At 37.4% G+C, this 21,015-nt stretch overlaps 1 protein-coding gene across 11 annotated transcripts in view; it reads right to left on the bottom strand.

Annotated features, from left to right (window-relative positions):
• Window positions 1-1,720: 1,720 nt before the first annotated feature.
• Window positions 1,721-21,015, bottom strand: part of ptprt (protein tyrosine phosphatase receptor type T) — a 326,863-nt gene continuing 307,568 nt past the window's right edge. For all 11 annotated transcript variants that reach the window (XM_026167280.1, XM_026167283.1, XM_026167281.1 and 8 more), the window contains 9 exons: window positions 18,516-18,670; window positions 14,525-14,660; window positions 11,971-12,120; window positions 11,649-11,822; window positions 11,425-11,556; window positions 10,910-11,035; window positions 8,688-8,851; window positions 3,936-4,071; window positions 1,721-2,536 (listed from right to left, as the gene is read on the bottom strand). In XM_026167280.1, the coding sequence (XP_026023065.1) occupies window positions 2,483-2,536; window positions 3,936-4,071; window positions 8,688-8,851; window positions 10,910-11,035; window positions 11,425-11,556; window positions 11,649-11,822; window positions 11,971-12,120; window positions 14,525-14,660; window positions 18,516-18,670 (1,227 nt within the window). In that variant the 3' untranslated portion in view covers window positions 1,721-2,482. The remainder of the gene's footprint in view (window positions 2,537-3,935; window positions 4,072-8,687; window positions 8,852-10,909; window positions 11,036-11,424; window positions 11,557-11,648; window positions 11,823-11,970; window positions 12,121-14,524; window positions 14,661-18,515; window positions 18,671-21,015) is intronic.

Genomic DNA, 21,015 nt, shown 5'->3' with positions numbered 1-21,015 from the left:
CTAAAAAATCTAATGCATCTAAAAATGTTCGTACTTTCTCGCATGGGAAAAAAGTAAATCAGGTAATTGGTGACAATTATGTATTTTTAATGCATTGGGATTTAAGATAATTCACTTCAGTAGTCTGATTTTTTGAGTGTTTGAAAATTAAGCCATCAGTCTGGTCCTTTTTATTAGAATGACAGTGTTTTAGAGAGAGGTAAAACAGATCTGAAAATAGTATCACCTTTAGATTCAACACATTTCAGAGGCTGTTCATATAAATACAGGTGGTGTATCTATAACATGAGATTCTGGTTTAGTCTTTTGGGATAAGGGGAAAATGGGATAGCATAGAAGAGTCTGACCAGATGAGTAGGAGATAATGAGAAGCTGAGGTCAATGCCATGCATAATTCTCATTAATTCCCACACTCCCACACGTTCTTTAAGGTGCAGAGGCATCTAAACTATTAGCCATGTTAACTGCCTTTCAACCTGGGGTCAAACACTAACTGAAATCATTTCCTGTTAGTGATTTTCTCAAATGTATTTTTAATATCTGTATATTTCAGCGGGCTTGACGTAAAGCATTCGTTAATTATAAAAGAAATGTAAATGTGGCCTGTCTCTTTGTTTTGTGATGTTCTTTTTAAATCATAGGTTATAGGGGAAACATGGGCCCAATCCCTTAGCTTGGATATTTATTATAGGTAGAATTATACATAGAATTACTGAACTCTTTACCAGTCTGCTCTAAGTATCAAGGATTCTTAAATCCTTTCTTAATCTCAGCAGGTTTAACTCATTTCTTATCATTTGAATGATTATTTTTTAGACCCAAATAGTGGCCCAATATCAATGACTACTCACAACACTGTAGACCAGGTTAAAATCAAGTCATCAACACTAAAGTAGATTAATTCGTCTGTAAGCTACACTCAGTTATTGAACAATTTCACATTTAAGCAAATTGCTATAAAATGACCAAACACTGATTTCAGTTTTGAATTTACCCCAGGCTGTTCAATGTCAGGAATTCCAAGTCTAAATGTTCCAAAATGGACAAACATGCAAAAGTGCAAGTTATAGTTTATGTAGTTTTTAGAGGGGGGACATTTTTGACTTCTTTATGGGGAATTTGGGGACTCATTTTCAATAAATTATAGTAGTGCTGTTATCATATTAGAGACAAAGTATTATCTGGTTGTTTCATATTCTGTACCAAAAGTGTCACAATAAATAAATAATAAAAAAGTCAAATTTTATAAAAGTTATTCTGAATGCGGCGGCATTAGCTAAATGTGCAATATGCGAACAATATGTCGGCTTTTTTGACATTTCTGTGGAGACGGTCTGTGGTATGGTAACACAGTGACATTAACTTTTTAGAGTTATAGTGTTTTGAAATCACATTAATTTGTAACGTACCAGTTGCTGATGTTTGCCTGTTTGTTTGTTTGTTTGATTGTGGTTGTCTTATCCTATTTACAGCAAGGGTGGATGCACACAATAAGATTTTAATTTTGTCTTTTTTAAGCCTTCCAAAAGCATTTATGAAACCACCACTGTCCCAGTGAAAAAAAGCTAGAACAGAGACATGACTTGGCCTTAAATCTAAGGCAGGTTTCTTTTTTTCCTTTTTTTCTACTGTTATTTTTTTTCACAGTGTCCCTGACTCCACTTATTGTAGGTTATATATTTTTTTTTGTTCTTGTGTTTTTCTGACATTTGAACTCCGTGAAAATAAAACTATAAAAAAGATACAACCATGCTAACATATTTTCTTTTCAGGCCAATTACAGAATTACGAGTATAATTCAAACGAACTTTTAACTTGGCAAAAGGGAATCAGCATGTAATTTGAAGGGAAAAAAAAGAGTTAACTAAGCTGAGTGAGTCATGGTCAAAAAAAAAACGTACATTTCCGTTCCCTTTGAGAGTTACCAAAAAAAATCTTCCAGTGGGCATCCAGCCTTCAGAGGGAGACAACATTCAAGGCGTAGAATATATCTAAAAAGGAAATACTGTACAATAGTCACATCACAGCCCAGCAGAGAGGACAGAGAAATAGAGGAGTAAAAGTGGTGCGTCTTTTAAACATTTGTCTTTTGTTTACCATATTTTTTTTTTCTTTGTACAAGCATATAAAGTCCCCAGTCTTGCTGAAGCAAACAGACATTAAAATCACCAGTGTGCATGTTTGTTGCCTTTTCCCTCTTCTGTACAGGTTTGTTGTGTGTGTTGTTGCAGGCACGCATATAGATAAAGACTTCCTCAAATATGCAAGCATGCCCTCTCTTCACACACAGCCACGTGCATATGCACTCAAATACAAGCACATACACGTGCGTGCACACACCCACACACACAGGCACGCTCAGTCAGTCGGATTCAGGTCAACACAAAGCAGTATTGCCCTTTGTGTTTCCCAGTGTTGCGTTGAGAATGGCAGGCATCGACAAATGGCCGATTGGGAATAGAGATGTTTAGCCCACACCCAATCAGAAGGAGTTGAGCGCTTCCAGAGCCACTTCATAGCAGAATTTATACTGTTCCTGTGTAGAAATAAAACAACGAGCAAAGCTAAGTCAGAAAATTCTTGAAATTTGGCTTTGTTTCCCTCAAACTCTCAATATAAATGTATAGCTGCACTCCCAGCTTGGCTTTAAACTTCAAACATGTATAATAAAACCAAACTCTACGCTCATAACTATTTACTAAATATTGACTTATTTATAAATAAAAAAAAAAGTACTGGAGCACTGTAATCAAAACCAAAAAATGAAATTTCGTGACATATAATTCACAACATAATATGCAACCGACGATGACGAGTATAGAACACAGTAACACAATTTCCATATATTTACCAATGAAAATGAGTCATAATTCATGAACTGAGAATCATAACATTATCAGCATAGCAGATAATATTGGCCTCAGCCAGACAGCAAAGGATTGGATTGGCTGGCCTGCAGTATGTGGGTGAACTAATCCAATGCCACATCTTTATGAACAATTCTGTCATCATTCTCTAGCTGTGATGACGTGCGATGTCCAGATGGTTTCATGGTTTGGGATGTTTGGCAAAGAATTAAGAACAATGAAACACTTTTAATCTTTGACTGACAAAAAACAAAGAGTCAAATAAATCCATACTTATTTGAATTCTTTACATTATTTGTTGTTAATTTCACTGAATGGTAAAACACTTTGTGCGAAGCTGTTCTGCTTACTACCAAGATTAAGTAGCTGCTGATAACAAACTAAAAACATTTGAACATTTCCGGTACTATTTACATAAATGCTATTCTTAAACAGTAATCCAAGGGAATCGAATTTCATAGCTGTAAATAAGACTTCTGTACAACTTTTTTCTTCCTGCTCAAGTTGTCCGACTGGTTCATTCTTCTCATACATTAAATATGTTTTGGGTAATCACATGATTGGAGGAGCTAGATCATATGGGTGCCATAGGCAACTCTCTGACATATCTCTGAATATTATGCCACTCCAGAACACCATGACACCATGAGGTATCACCTCAAAGACATCTCAGTTTTACCTTTTTCTCCTTTAGGAATTTAAAGCCAGTTTTTAAAAAGTTTAGGGTCACCAGCACTTTTTACCCACATCTTTGCTTTATGGTGACAAAAAAAACAAATAAAACCCCAAAAAACATAGCCAATCACAATTAAATCTTCACTTATACCACTAAAGGACTAAAGCTTTGGCAAATACTGAACATTGCCTGTTATAATCCATTTACCTTGCATCTGTGAGCAGGTGTTCATGGGTGTGAGTAACAAATTGAGAAATTCTTTACAAAGGAGATGAGAAAAGCACTGAAACAGCTGTGACCTGTCTGTATGTGAATACAAATTTTTGGTAGTGTGAGAATACTTGCATGTTTGCTACCACAGAGACAAAAACGTATGTATTGTGATTTCTTACCATAGTCTCCACCATGTTGGTCTTGTTGTTCCTCAGGGTTTTAACAGTGTGGAAAACATCTACAATATTCTGCTGCTGGATCATCTCATTGATGCTGCAGATGGCACAGAAAGTTCCAGAACGTCCACCACCAGTTCTGTAAAGGAGGAGGAACAAAGGAGTAGAACCAAGAAATGAAGAGAGAAAGGGAGACAGAGGCTCTTCAGTATTAAACATCATCACCATTTTGGAAACATAGCTGGAGGTCAAGAAAATCATAGTGAGGTCAAAAAGAAAGCAGGATGGAATGAGATGAAGGAAAGATACAGGTGTAGAGAGAATATTAGAAAAGTTTTGTGGGGTATTCTCCTAACTGCTTATCCAGGACAGTCATTGGATAATGTCCTGAAATTGTATGGACCCTAAACACTAGTTGGAAATTTAATAAAGCTTATAAAACAGGCTATAGAGGTTAAATTAGTTTGCTTGTTGTGACGTATTTAACGAATGGTTTCTGTTTAGTAACCTGTAACATTTTAAGGGGATATAAGGAAAAATTATTAGGTTTGGTGATATATGTTGTTATATTCCTTCTTGTAGCCTGTATAGATGACAGAATGTGGAAAAAAGCAGATTTACAAAGCTAAACAATGTTTAATTAGCTCTCAGAAAAACAAGTCACTGTAGAGAGTAAATAGGATCCTGAAAGCCAAGTTGGAGATATTAGATGTTTCTTTAGCATTAAAAGTGACAAGTATGACAATGTGAGTTGAGAAAAAAGGCTTTAAGGGACAGAGAGTGACAGCAAGTGACAGAGCGAGAATTCAGTACAAAGAAACCTGCCACTGTATGCAGAAAGAGGCCACTAATGGATTTTAGAAATTTGAACAAATGTGTTTGACTTAAATCAAAATAATAATAAAAGCCTTTATGAACATTTTATATAGATGACAAAGGGCCATCTGTATAAAGTGATCCAGCAACACAAACATATTTATGTATACATATATATATATATATATATATATATATATATATATATATATATATATATATATTTAAATATTGTGTGTTTACTGGCTATATGCCCCAATCAGCAGTCAGTGCTCTGCCAGTGAAAAGTCAGACCACCCACCATGAAAACAGCTCCAGACTTTCCCATCTCACTTGGTTCCAGCTGAATTCCTTCAGTATTGAGACTGAATAAAACATTTAGGTACTGCGAGGTGGAGTGACAGCCATCAGAAAAATCATCCACTGCCTACCTATTCTGCATTAGGAATGCCAAGGCGGCTACAGCTTGCAGTCTACTCGGAATACCTTTGTTAGTGATAGTGACTGAATTTTTTATAGAAAGTCTATAATCTAAGCTTTTTAGAAGCACTTCAGAAGGTTAAAAATAAATATGGAAAGTTTTTGTTGCTGTCTCAGAACCACTTATACAATAATATCAGACTGCAAGCTTGCAATTCTTCCTTTTCATACATACACCCATTAGTTTGAATTTCATTAGTTATTAGTCAACTAAAAAGCAAAAGTATTGCTCATGCACTTCTTGATTTCATGTTAGATTAAAATTTCAGACAGTTGCTTCAGTGTCAGAAACTAATTTCTAGAGTAATGGTGAAAAAATGAAAGCAAATACATTTTACATTAGTCCTGTCAAATACATCTTAGGGCTAAAATACATGAACATTATGAAGTACTGAACAACAACCAGAAAATGAAACTTTTCAGACTTGTCAGGACTCAAGTAGCAGTAACAGTCAAGGAAAGTGAGTAACCTTTACATCTTCATAGAAACATACCAGATTTGAAAAGTGGTTCATCTCTGACGTCAAACAAAATTAAAAAGCCACTTCAACTGCAGTCACCTTATATTGTGTTAGCTAGACTACAGGAGCCTTGTGTGAATATGGCTGATTTAAAAAGAATATTTGCTGTAATTTGTTTCTAGACTAATGCTAGTGTTCAGATCAGTAAATGGATAAAACACTATTTTGGCTCATCACTCTTGGTTAATATAACACTGCACTAAATTTGATATGATAGATGAGAAGAGGGGTGTCATAATAATAATAATAATAATAATAATAATAATAATAATAATAATAATAATAATAATAATAGTATTGACTATAACTGTGATGGTCCAACTCCCTAAGGTGATAAGCCATCATCAGTGATGGCTAACTACAACTCTAACCCTAGGCAATTAGAAAATTTTACTTTTGTTTTAATTAAATTGCCCAAAGTCTGGGCAATCAGGGGGCAAGGAAAATACTCATTTTGACTAACAAACACCAACAAGCATTAATTTTTTCCCATAGATGTTTTAATTTTAAATTTTTCCAAACTACAAGTTTAAAATTGTAGCGTCACTCTTTGGCAACAGGCAAACTACATCTTCATAAAGTTTAAAACAAACTGAATTGATGAACATATTAGGAAGAAAGTGACCTGCAGTAGCTGTGCATCCAGTTTCTCTGAAGAGATGGGTTACTATAGTGGGTGGGTTAGCACTTCTTTTAAAGGTATTTATAAATGGTTGATATTTGCTTGTTCGCCTTTGTGTATGGTATGTGATTTGAGCTTTGAAAAAATCATTTTAATATATTGGAGTCCAAATTGTTTAGATGCCATCCCCTGTTTATTGGTTACTTTTAGCGTTTACTTCATCCACAGTTTCAGGTGAAATATTTAAAGCGGCCAAAACCAAAATCCAAAACATTACAACTAAATCTACTGCGAAAAGGATCTGACAGTCAGTGGTTGGTGGTTAAGTGGTTTGTATGAGATAAATTCCTATGTGATTTAAATGAATTGTGGCATACTTGAAATCACATTAGTCTAGATATGAACTGCTGCATGCTGAATATGAGTAATTTGTTAGAAAGAGGCACCTTATCTTTATTACTTCGCTTTATCTAAAATATATATCTATATAACTCGAGATAAATACAGCAAACGCAGATTGCTGAATTAAGTGTGCTACTCCTCACTATTTTCTAAAAGCTCCTCCCAGTGTGACTTGTTGAAAGTAAGACATGTGCTCAGTATTAAAGACGCATCAAATTCCAACCTTCAGGACAAGTGAAGAGCAGAAAAATAATCAATTTTCACTATCTACTGATGGAACCATCATGTTTCTACTTATCGCTAGTATTACTGAGTCTGTGAAATCAATAGCTGGGGTTGATTAGCCAGTGTAGCTGTCTTCAGCCAGAAGCAGAGACAGCTTACATCTCTGTCGCTCACATTTACTGGATTTGAGCATAACTAAAGAATTTAGTCCCCAAATGGTCTTCCTATCTTAATTTATCTGCTAGTGTTTTAATTTCACAGAAATTAAACGTGTTGCAGATTTAAATAGAATGTGTTTTAAAATACCAGTTTGAGCATTTAATTTATAGTGATTGACAGAGTTTACTCAAATTAATATCATATCTATATCTATAGGTGACAGGGTTATTTGAAATGAAGGTCAAAGCATGTGATTACTAACATATATGACACCAGTTATTAAACTTTTATTCTCCATATAAGGGCTAATAGCTGAATTGCACATTGTTCCGTAGCAGTGTAGACTGTTACAAGCTTCAGCCTTAAACCATTTAGGCTTTCAGGCAGAAAAAGGATGACAGTCATAGCCATGTACTGAGAGCTTTACAAAATATTTGACAGTGACAGATTATTTTACAACGGACATTTATTTTTAAATGTTCAAAAATAACTTACAATCTGTAAATTTAGTTCAGAACTAGGATATGAAAATTATTCTTTTTTACGTCTGCCTCTTTTTATGTTACGTGAAGAAAGAAAAGGCTAATAAGCAAAAAACTGTTAAAAAAACAAAAACAAAAAACCCCACATCAATACCTCATTGGTCCAATGAGCTGTTACACAGAGAGCTGATTGGATGAGCACCACAGATAGGCAGTGTCTGTGTACACACGTTACTGTTAGCAGTTCTCTCTTCTATAGATTTTACAGCTTCTGTTTCCTTCCCTCATTATCAGCTTCATTTGCTCTGCTCAAATAGGGTGAATTCGTATCGAGCTGAGCTATGTTTTTATACTTCTATACCAACACACATTCATCTATGTAGTATAATAAACATTGTGTAGTGTTGTTTAAAATATATTTGGTACAAACAGAAGTAGTAGTAGCACCGTACCAAACACTGAATAAACCTGGACATCTGAATGTAGCATGCACAAGCAGACGTGTGGGTGATCCATAATGCATCAGCACAGCCAAACATAACAATAGAGATGAATGATGACCTCTTTAAAACTTGACACATTCCAGGCTTTTTAAGCCATGAGCCTCATTTATATTTAACGAAGATAATTCATAACAAGTCTCACAGCATTTATGAACCGACATTTCAGACGTTTTGACATCAATAGTGAATATATATGGCTTTCAAGCACAAGGTTAATGCTGAGTCTGAGGCATGTGTATATTTGACAGATAAGTGGAACAACATAAAGCATGAAATGGTACTCAACATGTACAAAAACTACAAAAAGTGTGTTTTTGTGTGTGAATATCTGTCTTAAAAGTGTGTATGTGTTCTTTTATAGAAGTGCACAGCTTACTTTATAATCATCTTCCCTCTCTGTCTGTCACAAACATACACTCTAAGGGAAGATTTGTCTTGCCATTTATGTTGATCTGTTATCTCACTGAGCAGTGACTGTTCCAGTCTACTATTTCATCACGTTTTCTATTATTTGTGTCTGCATGTGTCTGTGTGACTATACTTACAGGCAGTGTACCACAGTCCTCCCGTCTCCTCCGTCATATTGTTCCTGCCACTTAGCCAATCTCCTGACCAACTGCAGGATGGAGCGCTTGGAGAGAGGTGTGTCCCTGTAGGCTGGCCAGCCAATAAACTGGAAGTGCTGCACCAGGCGGTAACCATCTTGTGGCTAAGAAGAGAAACGTGAAGATTAGGGTTTTGATCACTGCTGACATAGCTGTTATCACAACAATCAACATCATGCTGTAATTCCATGGAACCATTTCAATTTCATGCACAGCGATATTGCTAAAGCTACCGTTTTTCAGAATTAAGACCAAAGTTGGCCAATGAAACCCATTGGCTCACTTTAGAAAATATATCTGCATCTAACAGGTCTGTTTGTGCTTAAATGATATGGAAAGTTGGATGAAAAGCTGGTCAACTATAACAAATACAGAGTTGGTTTTTCAGTTGTGGTCTTATTTGGTAATATTATCCATCCATTCATTTTCTTAGCCACTTTTTTGGTTACAGACTATGAGGAGGCTAGAGCCTATCCCACTGGGCAAAGGGCAAAAAGCAGCATACCCTGCACAGGTTGCTAGTCATAATACCAATACAGAGAGAAGGACACAAAACGAGTCGTTGGATCCAAACCCAGGACCTTATTCCAGTGAGACACTGCCATTCATGCCACCCAAGTAAGTATTTTGTTAAACTGATACATAAAACACATTTTGTATGTAATCAGGCTTTTGTGCTCCAATTAGTTCCTGGTTTTGAACAAATGTCTTTTCAAAAGAAATAGGCTTGGATTCAACAAAGACCTTAGCTTGTTATGTTTAATTCAATTTCATGGCAGACATGGCACATTTTCAGTCGTCTAGCCCAAGGCAAGTGGCATGCACCAAGTAAAATACCAAAATCCACCATCACTGTCAGACTGATTTACTGATGTTTGTCACAAATGCATATGCACATTGACATTTACACACAAACCAAACAAATTCAGCAGTATCATTTTTTATACCACTTTTCCTTCCTTGTCTTTTCAGTACACCTGCCATGTACTTTCTCCCCTTCCATCTCTCCTTTACTCTACGTCCATCTTTCTCTAAATTACCCAGTCTCTTATACCAATTAACACTAATCTAAAATATTTTCTGCACCCTGCATTTATGTGTCTTCATTCTACTTGTCTGTTCCCCCTATTTCTTTGTATTGTCATGTATTTCTTGCGAACATTTTCTCCCTTCCACTTTTTCACTGTTCTCTGCTCATTTGATGGCTAAGTGATTGGCGATAGAGACTCGGCTAGGCTGGAGCTGCACTCGCAGTGTGGGATGTGCTGTTATGGCAATGATATGAGCCATTTCACACTAGACCGCTGATGTGTTTGAGAGAAAGAGAGAGAGAATATAGATAGCAGGGTAGCGGGGAGTTCTCCAAGTGCTATACATAGGAACATGCAGATGATAAGGCACCACTAGAGTTGAGCGGTCATGGATGAGTTAGAAAATGAGATGAAAAGAGGGTAACAAGAAGAGGCAGGAAGATAGGAAGGAAAAGAAAAGGAGAAATAGAAGTGAAAGGGGAACAGAGGTGCATAGAGGTTGGAGAAGACAAGAAAAGGAAGAGGAGGATAAAAAGGTAGAGTTAAAAAGAAAACAACTGTCATTATTCTACCACATTCAACATCACTATCATTTTTTCTATGTAGTCACCAAACCAGGACTCAGGTAGCCTTGCTGCATATCCTTTTGCCAACTGCCTACTGCGTAGTAAAGGTCGCATGCAATGAAAAAATGTCTTTGCTGTATTGTTATGGTGTGTTCCACGGTATACTGTTTCACTATCTATTGCTTTTACTTGAACTTTAAACACATTTTGTATTCCTAGTAAGTGTCAGGAAAGTAGTGCTTCATTTGTCAAATAATAGAGTCCCTTGAAATCCACAACACATATTTTATTAAGAAGAGGCCTTAAAACACAAAGGCGCTCCATGACTTTGAATTAAGCAATGCGCCACAAAATCTAGCCATGAACTCGTAATTTGAAAACTGTCAAGGAGGAGAAGAGAAGACAAAAAAAGAGAAATTATCAAAGTGTGTTCCAGGACACCGACTAAAGACAAACTGAAGCTGTTTAGATGTTCTACATGCAAAACATCTAATCTCATAAAATTTTTTATAACTTAACTATAAAATAAAAGAAGTACTGTATTAAATATGTAAACGTTTAGTACCCTAGCCATGTTGCAGATCCTGAAGATTCGGTTGATGATATCCTCGTCGATGTCTGCAGATATGAACTCCACTTGAATAGGGCCGTAGCAACATGAATTTTTTTCTGGCCAGTACTGCATACATAACTTTAGAAAACAAACACAAAGGTTGGAAGAAAAAGACAAAATGCAGAAAATAAGAATGGGTTGGAGAAAATGAAGTCCACCAGTTAGAACAAGTACATTCACATGACATTTCTTTCCAGTAAGTGGGACAGGTTTTACTTCTTGGCCAGATCCATGAGCTAAGAATCCTTGCTGTAGCCCATGTTACAAATCAGTTACAAATGGCAATAAATAGAAATAAATGGGAGAGACAAGTGATAGAGTAAATAAAAAAATCAACTCTGATACATTCATCAGGCTATCTGATAGTACAGTCAGTTTCAGGTGCTGATGTCTAGTGTATTTTTGTTAGTTAGACAAAAATAAGTACAGAACATGTTTGTAGAATTTTTTTGTGTGTGTACCTGTACCTGTGCTGCATCCATTTCATTGAGCATTACAATGGAGGAGCAGTTGTAGTCAAACACCAACCTCCAGAAGTCACCCATGGTGTTGGGCAAAGGATGCTGAGTAACTATGAAGGCCGCTGGCTGTTTGTGGCTCTAGAATGGTGAAACGAATAACAATCAAAAAGCACAATACAAAGTATGATAAGCTTACACATACATAATCAGACATTTAAACAAAAACTTACATCCATTAATGCAGCATTAATGTAATTGGAGCTCTCTCCATCCACAGAAATCAGAAAAGGAAGGCATCGGTCTGCTGGTAGAACATCCATACTGCGGTTCTTGTCGTGGTTTCTGGGTAGCAAACCCACACTGCAGTCCTCTGGACGAACTCTAGGGGTCACTATGTTTAGAGTCTGACGGGCAGAAAAGCAATGATTTGAACCTTCAATCTAACTTGAACCCACACATTCACATTATCAGCTAGGGTGTTGTTCAAATGCACGTGTGGCGAGTGTTCCCAAAAATGACAAAAGACAAACGGGTGTGAATGTGCGTGCTCACCTGGAACTCATCTTTGATCTGGCTGGAGTTGGTCTGTGGGTCCAACCTGCTGATGTTGTAGTAAATGGCTCTGAACTCACACACTGGTATGGCTGTGTTTCCACACAGACATGCTTCCAAGATGGCATCGTGAACAAACACATACTGCTCCTGCACCAAAGCAAAATGAGTTCTGGAGTCAAAATTTCTTTCACTGAAATACAAAACTGGCTTATGCAAGCAAACAGCACTGAACCTGCCTGTAGCCCTTGGACTGGACCACAGTGCCTCACAGTAGCTGTAAGCAATGACAGCTCTGGAATAGATGATGCAGTCGGGCAAAGCTGCATTAAGTCTTTTCAAGCTGACAACAAACTCAAACATTCCAATGTGAACACAACTTTTGTTTGCTTTGTGTATGAATATTATTTGCATGCTTGTGCTTTTGTGGGAGCCTGAAAGTGATTTAAAAGGGCACAGTGCTTTGCTAGTGGTGCCTCTGTGGTCTGGCTCAAGTATGTTCTTTGTCTTCCAAATCACTAGCTTGCGCTAAATGCATCAGCTACCATGAGCTACAGCAGCCACCGTGCATGCTAATTTACCTCTATCTCTCTTTCTGTCCCCCTATCGGTGCATTTTTATCTGGGGTTGGCTCCGTTTTTATTTCTCTGTTGCTCGTTTCCTCTCACACTTGTGTTTGTCTGCTGCCTCTCGCTTTTTCAATTTGCTTCTCGCTTTATCTCTCGGTCTCTCTCTGTTGAATGTTAATTGTTGCCCTTGGAGCAGAGAAGAGGCTTTAAAAGCATCACTGAAATGACCTCTCCTGGCCATTACCTATGCCAGTGACATGCACAGACACATTTGCGCGCAAAAACACATGTATACACACATGCACGTCACATACTCACTGAAACATTTACGCACACTCTTCTTTCCCCTGTGCCTTTTAAAAGATTAATTGCTTTGTGTTGTGTGGAGCAGGATTATAATAGCATCAAGCAGCTTCAACACTGACACAAATTGCTCCCACACATATTCAAAAGACAGGGCAGGATGCATTTAACTTGGTATCAAGAGGCATAAAAACACACGTGAATGTGCACAGACAGACACACATACACAAAACTAGCTTTTATACCACTGCTGTCATTTGAAAACACTCAACGTGATGCCCTAGGTAACTTTTCTGAACCTGGCACTTCTAAAACCCATTCAAAAGTCAATTTCATACTCTGAGCTTGAGCTGTCAGTCTGAAAATGAGGCTGTTTTTCTTTATTCCTGGAAAAGTTGACTTTTTGGATATGCAAGGTTTTCATCAGTAACACAAATGGAATGCAGAGGCGGAACGGATTAGGTCGGCTTAAGGTAGCTTTAGAAAAGAAATGAACGCTGCTGTTCCAAAATGGAATACCCAACATTTGAAAATGCAGACTCTTTAAAACGTTTGATAGTACTAAATTAGAACAAATTACGACACCATGTAAAGGATAGTAACCCAAGTACCCAGCTAGCAAAGACAGAACGTTTTAGGAAACATCATCCGTATTTTGGGAATACTGAACAGTGCTGATTTATGCTTGGCCACTTCAAATCTTAACTTGTTGTATAGTTGTGACTACCCTAGTACCAGACAATATACCAAATCTCTCCCGTGTCATCTGTTATAGAAATAATAAATTAATACAATCCATTTGACTGGGGTGTCACATCTCATCTCTGATATTCCTTACCAGCTATTGCATACACATATTGACACAAAACTCTCCTAAAATTGTCTATGTCTGAATTTGTGTTTGTTTGGGTGCATACCATATCTGTGTGAGTTTTTGTACTAGTTTTCATCTGATATTTAGGGAATGTTTAATGTTTAATGTTCAATATATAATAATCTAACTGCATTAAATCATAGATGACTGCTAGAAGTCCTGGGATACTCCATACTGTCTTACTTTTTGCGATGCTACATCTCAAACTTACAACTGCAGTCAAAATGACGTATGGTACTGAAAGGGAATAAACGTTAATGTTGTTTTTTCTTCAGTGCAATGTATCTAGATGCTTTGTTAATGTATCCAGTATGTGCTCATCAAAATTTGATGGAAAGCCTCTGTAGAACTCAAGTCAGTAATAATTACAATAGGTGCTGGTGATTTATTTTAACATGAACCAAAAATCTCCACACTTTATTTGAAAAATTAAAAATCCATAATGCATAACTTTTCATGATTGTCTAAGCCAGCAGCCTGCCGTACCTGAACACCCACTTGTTTTGACCAACTAGACTCAACATCATCTGTGTTTAGATATTATTTTGCCTATGCCCCAAAAGGTTGATTCTGTTCATGTGGACGTAGCATCTTCAATGTTTCGTCACTCATCCAAGTGACTTCTTCAGTCTCAGCTGACTGCAGGTTTCCCCAATCTTATAAACAGTACATTTGCACAATAACTGAAACCAGCGCACTGAATGAACAATGGGCTGTGAGGTCAGTTGCTTGATCATTAATATGCAAATTGTCATGGTCATTGATATTTTGCCTATGATTTATATCTATTTTCCATAATTACACTTACCTCTGTCTGAACCATGTTGACTCGTTGTGACCTTAGTTCTCGGATGCAGTTGAAAATGTCCACCACGCCTTCATTCTCCGCCATGTCTAACATGATGTCCACTGCAATGAAACAGCCTGTTCTCCCTGCACCGGCACTGGAGACAATCATAAACAAACATGATACTCTCAATCTAACAAAATTGTAATAATGAACAACTTAATTGTTTTATTCTTAACCTTTATTTATACAGATAGTCCCACTGAGACACAATGTCTCATTTACAACAGAGACCTGTTCATATCCTTCAGTAAGACCAATCACTTTTAACCCTTCAACACTGACATTTTGGGTAATGCAACTAACATACAGACTTATTTCTAATAATTTGTAGTGTTTTTCTTTTTCTTTTGTTTTTTTTAAACGATGCAGTCAGATCTCTGGGCAGCCATATTGCATAGGTATTTGTAGGAGCTTCCCTTTCACGGCACAAAAATTGGTGATGGGCTGTTACACACAGATTTATGCAGTGGAAAAGATGAATCCCGCACTCTGTCTGAGCTGTCTGGAGTCATCCAGAGAACGGCTTCCCAGTTTTACTGAGCACTCCCTGAGTGAGGTCAGAATCTGACTGAAGATTTTGCCCTTGTATCAGAGAATATCATTTTGTCTTCCTGCTTCTCTCCCTGGTCTGAATATCTCTTTTGTTTTGGCAGCGAAATGTATGCTAAAACGTAAGGTGTTAAAGTTATAAAGTGTTTCTGTGCTGTACGTTTGTGAAGTTAGCAGTCTCCCATCCCAGGCATCTCATTAGTCTTGATAGGTTGCTGTGATCTTTTTTTTTTTTAAAGAAATGAGTCCATCTGTGTTTATAAATTGCTGCACTGATATTAATTCACCTGCACAACTTTCCGCTCCGCGTCAAAGTTCTTTTTTTAATTTTATTGCAGCATTATGCTAATTTTCTTTTCTCTGTAAATGTGTCCCTAAGAACACTGACAAACTGGGGGGGGGGGGGGAGTATCTTGTAGTTTAGTAAATACAACTGTTATCAAGTCAATTATAAAGACAAATGAAAAAAAATATGGCATGGTGGATTAATTTCTTTGCTAGATACAGTGACTTCACAGAGTCTAAGCTAAGCCACACCTGGGGTCTGTTCCAGCAGGTATAACACACTCAGAACCTCACCTTAAATTCTGAGTTCTCTCACCTCAAGATGGAAATTAGCATCAGCCAGGTAAAAAAAGCATATTTATATGTAGTAGTACAGGATGATATTAGTATGAGAAAGATCCATTTTCTTCCACTAATCCAATAGTGGAATAGGCTGGAGCCTATGCCTATATTAATTGTATATAATTGCCAGTAATTGTAATAAATTGATGTTTTAAACTCTTTTCAGAAGAAAAGTAAAATAAATAGTAAAATAAATAAAAAATACTCTAAGTTGTTTCCAATGAATGAATACTCTGGGCTATTGTGTTCTTATCAGATCAGTAAATGCTCACTTAAATGGCTGATAAAATTAAAATTAGGTATCCTATATCTTATTACTATGTTTTAGAAATACACTGTGAAACCTCTGAGTTTTGTAACTCAGAAAAACCTATTAACTTTGCAATCTCAGCAATGTTAATGGAGTTTAGTATGAAGGCAGAGTCTTTCTCTATTGCTCTCTTTTACTTTCTAACTGACAAGCACAAGTATGTGGAGACTTTAGTAGCCCATGTCAGGTGTTGAGGCGACACATTCTGAACACCAATGCCTGGAGGCAAGATATGGACAGACAAGCAAACCAACAGATGGATGGACTGAAAGAGCGAGGGGAAGAGGGATGGAAAAGGAATGGTTGGACGAGTTTAGCGACTGGGAGTGATAGAAGTGGCCGTCACGGGGGAGATATCAAGGGAGGAAAGGAGGCACGGATGGAGGGATGTAGCGGAAACTGAGAGAATGAGGTGTAGAGGGAGGGGAAAAACCCATCTTTCAATTTACAATTCCGCTGACAGTTTTCAGAGACAGCTAAAAGAGAGAGAGCGAGAGAGCGTGCAAGAGAAGAAACAGTAAAGAAAGAAAGAGAGAGAGAGAGAGAGAGAGAGAGAGAGAGAGAGAGATAAGATGTGAGGGACGGAAAGATAGAAAGTTGAAGAGAGAAGAGGAGGGGGCGCCTCGGCAGATTACCTGTCAACCTCTGTGATTAATGTTGAGACTAGAATACTGCTGGGCCTCTATGTGTGTGTGCTTGTGCGTGTTTGAAAGCCTCATGACACAGGCCAATAGCATCAGAGTGCCCCCGGAAATTGGAAGTGACTGCCATAACTTCCTGCCTGTCTGTCCACATACTTTTACTGGCTGTCTTTTATGTGTCTGCTCGCCTCATTTGTCCATCCAGTTTTTTTTTCATTCTCTGTTTGTGTGTCCAATTTTGTTCTTTGAGTGTGTGTCTCTTTTGACTTTTCCATTATTAATAATCCCAAGTGTTTTTTTAGTTGTAACACACATCTTTCCCAAACCTTAGACACGCTGATTTATAGTATTTGCTAAAAAGATGGCAACTTGAGTATATACAGATAAAGCAATATTCATGCATCAGTTTACTGTCTAATGGCTAATTTGGCAAGGGACTGCCAAGCAACCAGGTTTGCTGTTTGTTAGTGGGAAGCTCCAAAGACTTATCCAAATGGTTAGTTTTAGTTAACTGAACAAAAGCATCTTTCATTCCAGCAAAAAAAAAAAAAAAATCTATATTGTACTCCACATACAATTTCTGGTTAAATTGTACCCATTCATCTCTGAATCACAATGGTGACTGTATAGGACTTTCTGTGTGGAGTCTGCATCTTCTGAGTTTCCTCCTGGTACTCCAGCTTGTTCCCACAGTCCAAAGACATGCATGTTTAGGTTAACTGGTCATTCTAAATTGGGCAGCTATGTGTGATAGCTAAAGTGCAAAGAATAAATCACTGTATGGATGCATGATTAAATGTGACTTGTAGTCTAAAGCACTCTGTGAGGTCTGCGAGATTAGAAAAAGTGCTATATAGTATGATGGTCCTTTGATTCCATTAAGCACTAACCATGGCAAGGTTAGTCATTTTATTCCCTTTGTGGGAATAAAACTCTAAAGCTATGTGTTGTATCAAGGTGGGCCATGAAATGAATAATTAAATTTCAATGCTTGAGACAAGATGAGGAATCTACTCAAAACCTTTTTTTCATAGCTTGTCAGAATGCTGACCTTTTAATGCCTGTGCCAGCTGAGCACCTGGCTCCAGAAGTGAACTGTTACATCCCATAAAGAACAGAACATTGAGGTTAAATATAGTATCACCATGGGGATCCTAATACTATCACTTTTTCCCCCTCCTACTCTTCATGGCGGTGTATGGGTGAAAGAAGATAGGAGATGAAATTCTTTTTTAACCTAAAACTTTTTATTCACTTTCTAAAAGTTAGCACTATTGATCTAAGCTACGGAAAAGAAGGGGTGACGTGTTTGAGAGATTACAACAGTAATCATACCTTGCCCTATTGTCTTAATTGACAAGGAAAAGGGGAACCCATAAAAAAGTTTTTTTTAAAAAGTACTGGAAGAAAAGCCTGTAGAAAGAACTGCTTCTTAGATTTAGGTTGAGATAAAGTCTTATATTTTGGGGCTTCTGACGAACTATCCAAACTGATTGTTTAGTCAGAAGCCTTTTAAAATGACTCATAAGACCACAAAAATAAAACATGGATATTTTCAGATCTGCCAAATCACAATTAGGCCAATGCTGTAAAACAATCCAAGGTTTATAAAGATGATTTTGTAACAGAAATACCAGTAGTCATTTGATCATTACTGTTTACCCAGAGCCTTCCCCTGTGATAAGCAAGAAATGTGAGCTATGCATCTGAATGGCTGTTTGTTTGTCCTTGTCTTGCCCGTGCAGCCACTGACCAGCAGCGCCAGGGAATTAAGTTTATCTTCAGTACAAAACCTCTGTGTCCTCTATGTAAGTACACTTACCTGCAGTGTACCACTATGGGTCCGGCATCTGGAGGGTTGAGGAACTTGACCTGTCGTATGAAGCCAAGCAGTCCTGTGGCGTAACACGGAACGCCGTGGTCGGGCCAGCTGGTGAAATGAAACTGACGGAGTTCACGGATCTCATGATGGCCCTTCTGAAAAACATGCACAGAGGGAGATGTTATGCTAAGTAGCATATTTCATAATGGCAGTTTCACGAAAAGAGTCTGTCTCTTCATGAAAAGTGTTGGCCATTTTGCCTCTTGATGATGACAAATGGCTGAATCTTACAAACTGTTTCATTGCTCTTTTGGGGAAGACTGACAAGAAGACATATCATGGTTCAGGACCCTAATTTACAGCAGGGATTTCAGGAATATGGGGGCCTTGATGCCTCTTCAGATGAAAAATAAATCAATCTCATCGTGGATGTCAAGATGGCACTTTGGGCCACTTCGGGGAATGAGAGGCAGGAAGACTTATTGTGGCTCATTTGCCTAATTTACAGGGGAGATTTGAGGAAACTGAAGGCCATCTCGCTCTACAAAAAGATTAATTGATTTCACAAATCTCATGATGGCCCTTTTGGGAAAGACTTGCAGGAAGAAATGCCACGGTTCAGTTCAGCTGCCCAATTTACAAGGAGATTTTGAATATCTAGCAATTATCCGACTGCTTGTTATTGTATGAAGTGCTCAGCGATAACAGAAAACATTTAAATATGGAATGTGTTTTAATTAAACAACATTTGTTTCTGAGAAAAGTTTTGCTGCATGACAGACCAAATAAGTTTCAAATGTATAAACAAGATACCGTTGCTTATAAAAAGGATTAAGATAAAACATAATTTGGAAAATCCACTTCTTAGATATAAAGAGAAACAATCTGCTATATAAAAGTGTAGATTACAAAATAACAAAATGACAAAACATGTGTGTGACAGGATCCTGACATTTTCATGATGTGCTTTCCAGAAACACATAAGCTACAGAATATCTCCTCATCTTACAATTGGAGTATTAGGATGCTAACAATGACATATGATACTTAATAGATAGCAGTGAAGTCTCACATAACATTGCTTCCTTGAAACATGGACATACAGTCTCAGGACTGTGGTGTGCAGTAGGTTCATGCTTATCAGATAAAGAAACAGAATTACTTTAAGTCTGGATCCCCAGACAGGCTGCATTTGAGGGCTGGAAGTCAAAAAAATCTGTTATGACTCTATATATCGTCTCCAATATTGAGTTATGAAAGAAAACTGCGTATTAAGCAAAAAGTAAGGCCACATCCACAGAAGCCAATCCTATCCGAACAATTCGGAATAGCATTATACATTTTTCTCTTTTCCGCCCATTTCTTTTGAAATGTTATCATCTGATGACAAAGAACACATTGGAATCCTACAGTCAGGGGTTATTGGAAATGAAACCTTTGTGTCATTGTTACAGAGCCAACACGGCAATTCTTTCATCAATATGAATTCGAGTGAAAAGTTTTTTTGTTTTTTAATTTAGGAATATGATTCCAAGGAATCACACACCTTATACTAAAGCTTCAGGACTCCTCTGAAGGCATAATGTATTCTGACAGTGTATAACTTTGAAAGTGTATGCCACCTGCACGAGGCAATCAGAAGGCTAAGAGGGATCTTGCCTCAAGTTTCCTATTTTGAGGTCTGACCTGCATATCCTGGTGGTTCAACTGAATCTCTCCTCACTGGATATAGAAATGTATTTTTTAAATCCTTTCTTCAGCTTCCATCAGTTCAGTTTTTTTTCTATAATACTGCACTCTTCTGCTCTAATAATTCAAACCGATCGATTCTATTATATTATTCTAAACTAAACGGGGCTCAGTCACGTCCTCCCCAGTTCAGTTACTCTCTAAGAATAGAGTTGAAATGAAACTGCGTCTTCCATTCTGGCTCTGTAATATACAAGGTTGTATTGAATTATTTGTTGTGACAGACTATCTGATAATAACCCAAGAAGCACGGGTAACATAGGAAGTGGGGTTGGTGTTCAGAACCTGAGACTGAGTGGGAAAGAGCAGAGGTTAAGGAAGAGAGTAGGAAGTGGTGGGCTGAGGAAGGAGTGGGGAAAAATATGATGAAAAAAGGAGGAAGGAAAAGATCAAGGAGAGAAACATGGACACGCGACGTATGTGACAGAGACTTGAAGTGAGAAAGAAGGAAAAAAACTGAAGACCGCAAGGCGATTTGATAACTGGACTTTCCATTGATTTGCACTCCTGTAATGTTAAAATTACTTCTCTAAATCAATAGACAACAGTCCAACAGAGCTAGAGACACAGAGACGGGTAAAAGAAAACAAAAATAAAACACTGGTATTGAAATGTTGGAAATTGGTGATGAGGAACTCAGAACACTTTAAAAGCTCTCCCTATTCCTCTATGAATGAATGAATGAATATTCTTTATTGTCATTGTCACAGGTACAATGAAATTGAAAGATGTCTCTGGTCAGTGCAACATC

This window comes from Astatotilapia calliptera, chromosome 5 (assembly GCF_900246225.1).
Source record: "Astatotilapia calliptera chromosome 5, fAstCal1.2, whole genome shotgun sequence".
Lineage (NCBI taxonomy): Eukaryota > Metazoa > Chordata > Actinopteri > Cichliformes > Cichlidae > Astatotilapia > Astatotilapia calliptera.
The sequence above is the reverse complement of the archived record's forward strand: the minus strand, read 5'-3'. Positions and strand labels throughout refer to the sequence as shown.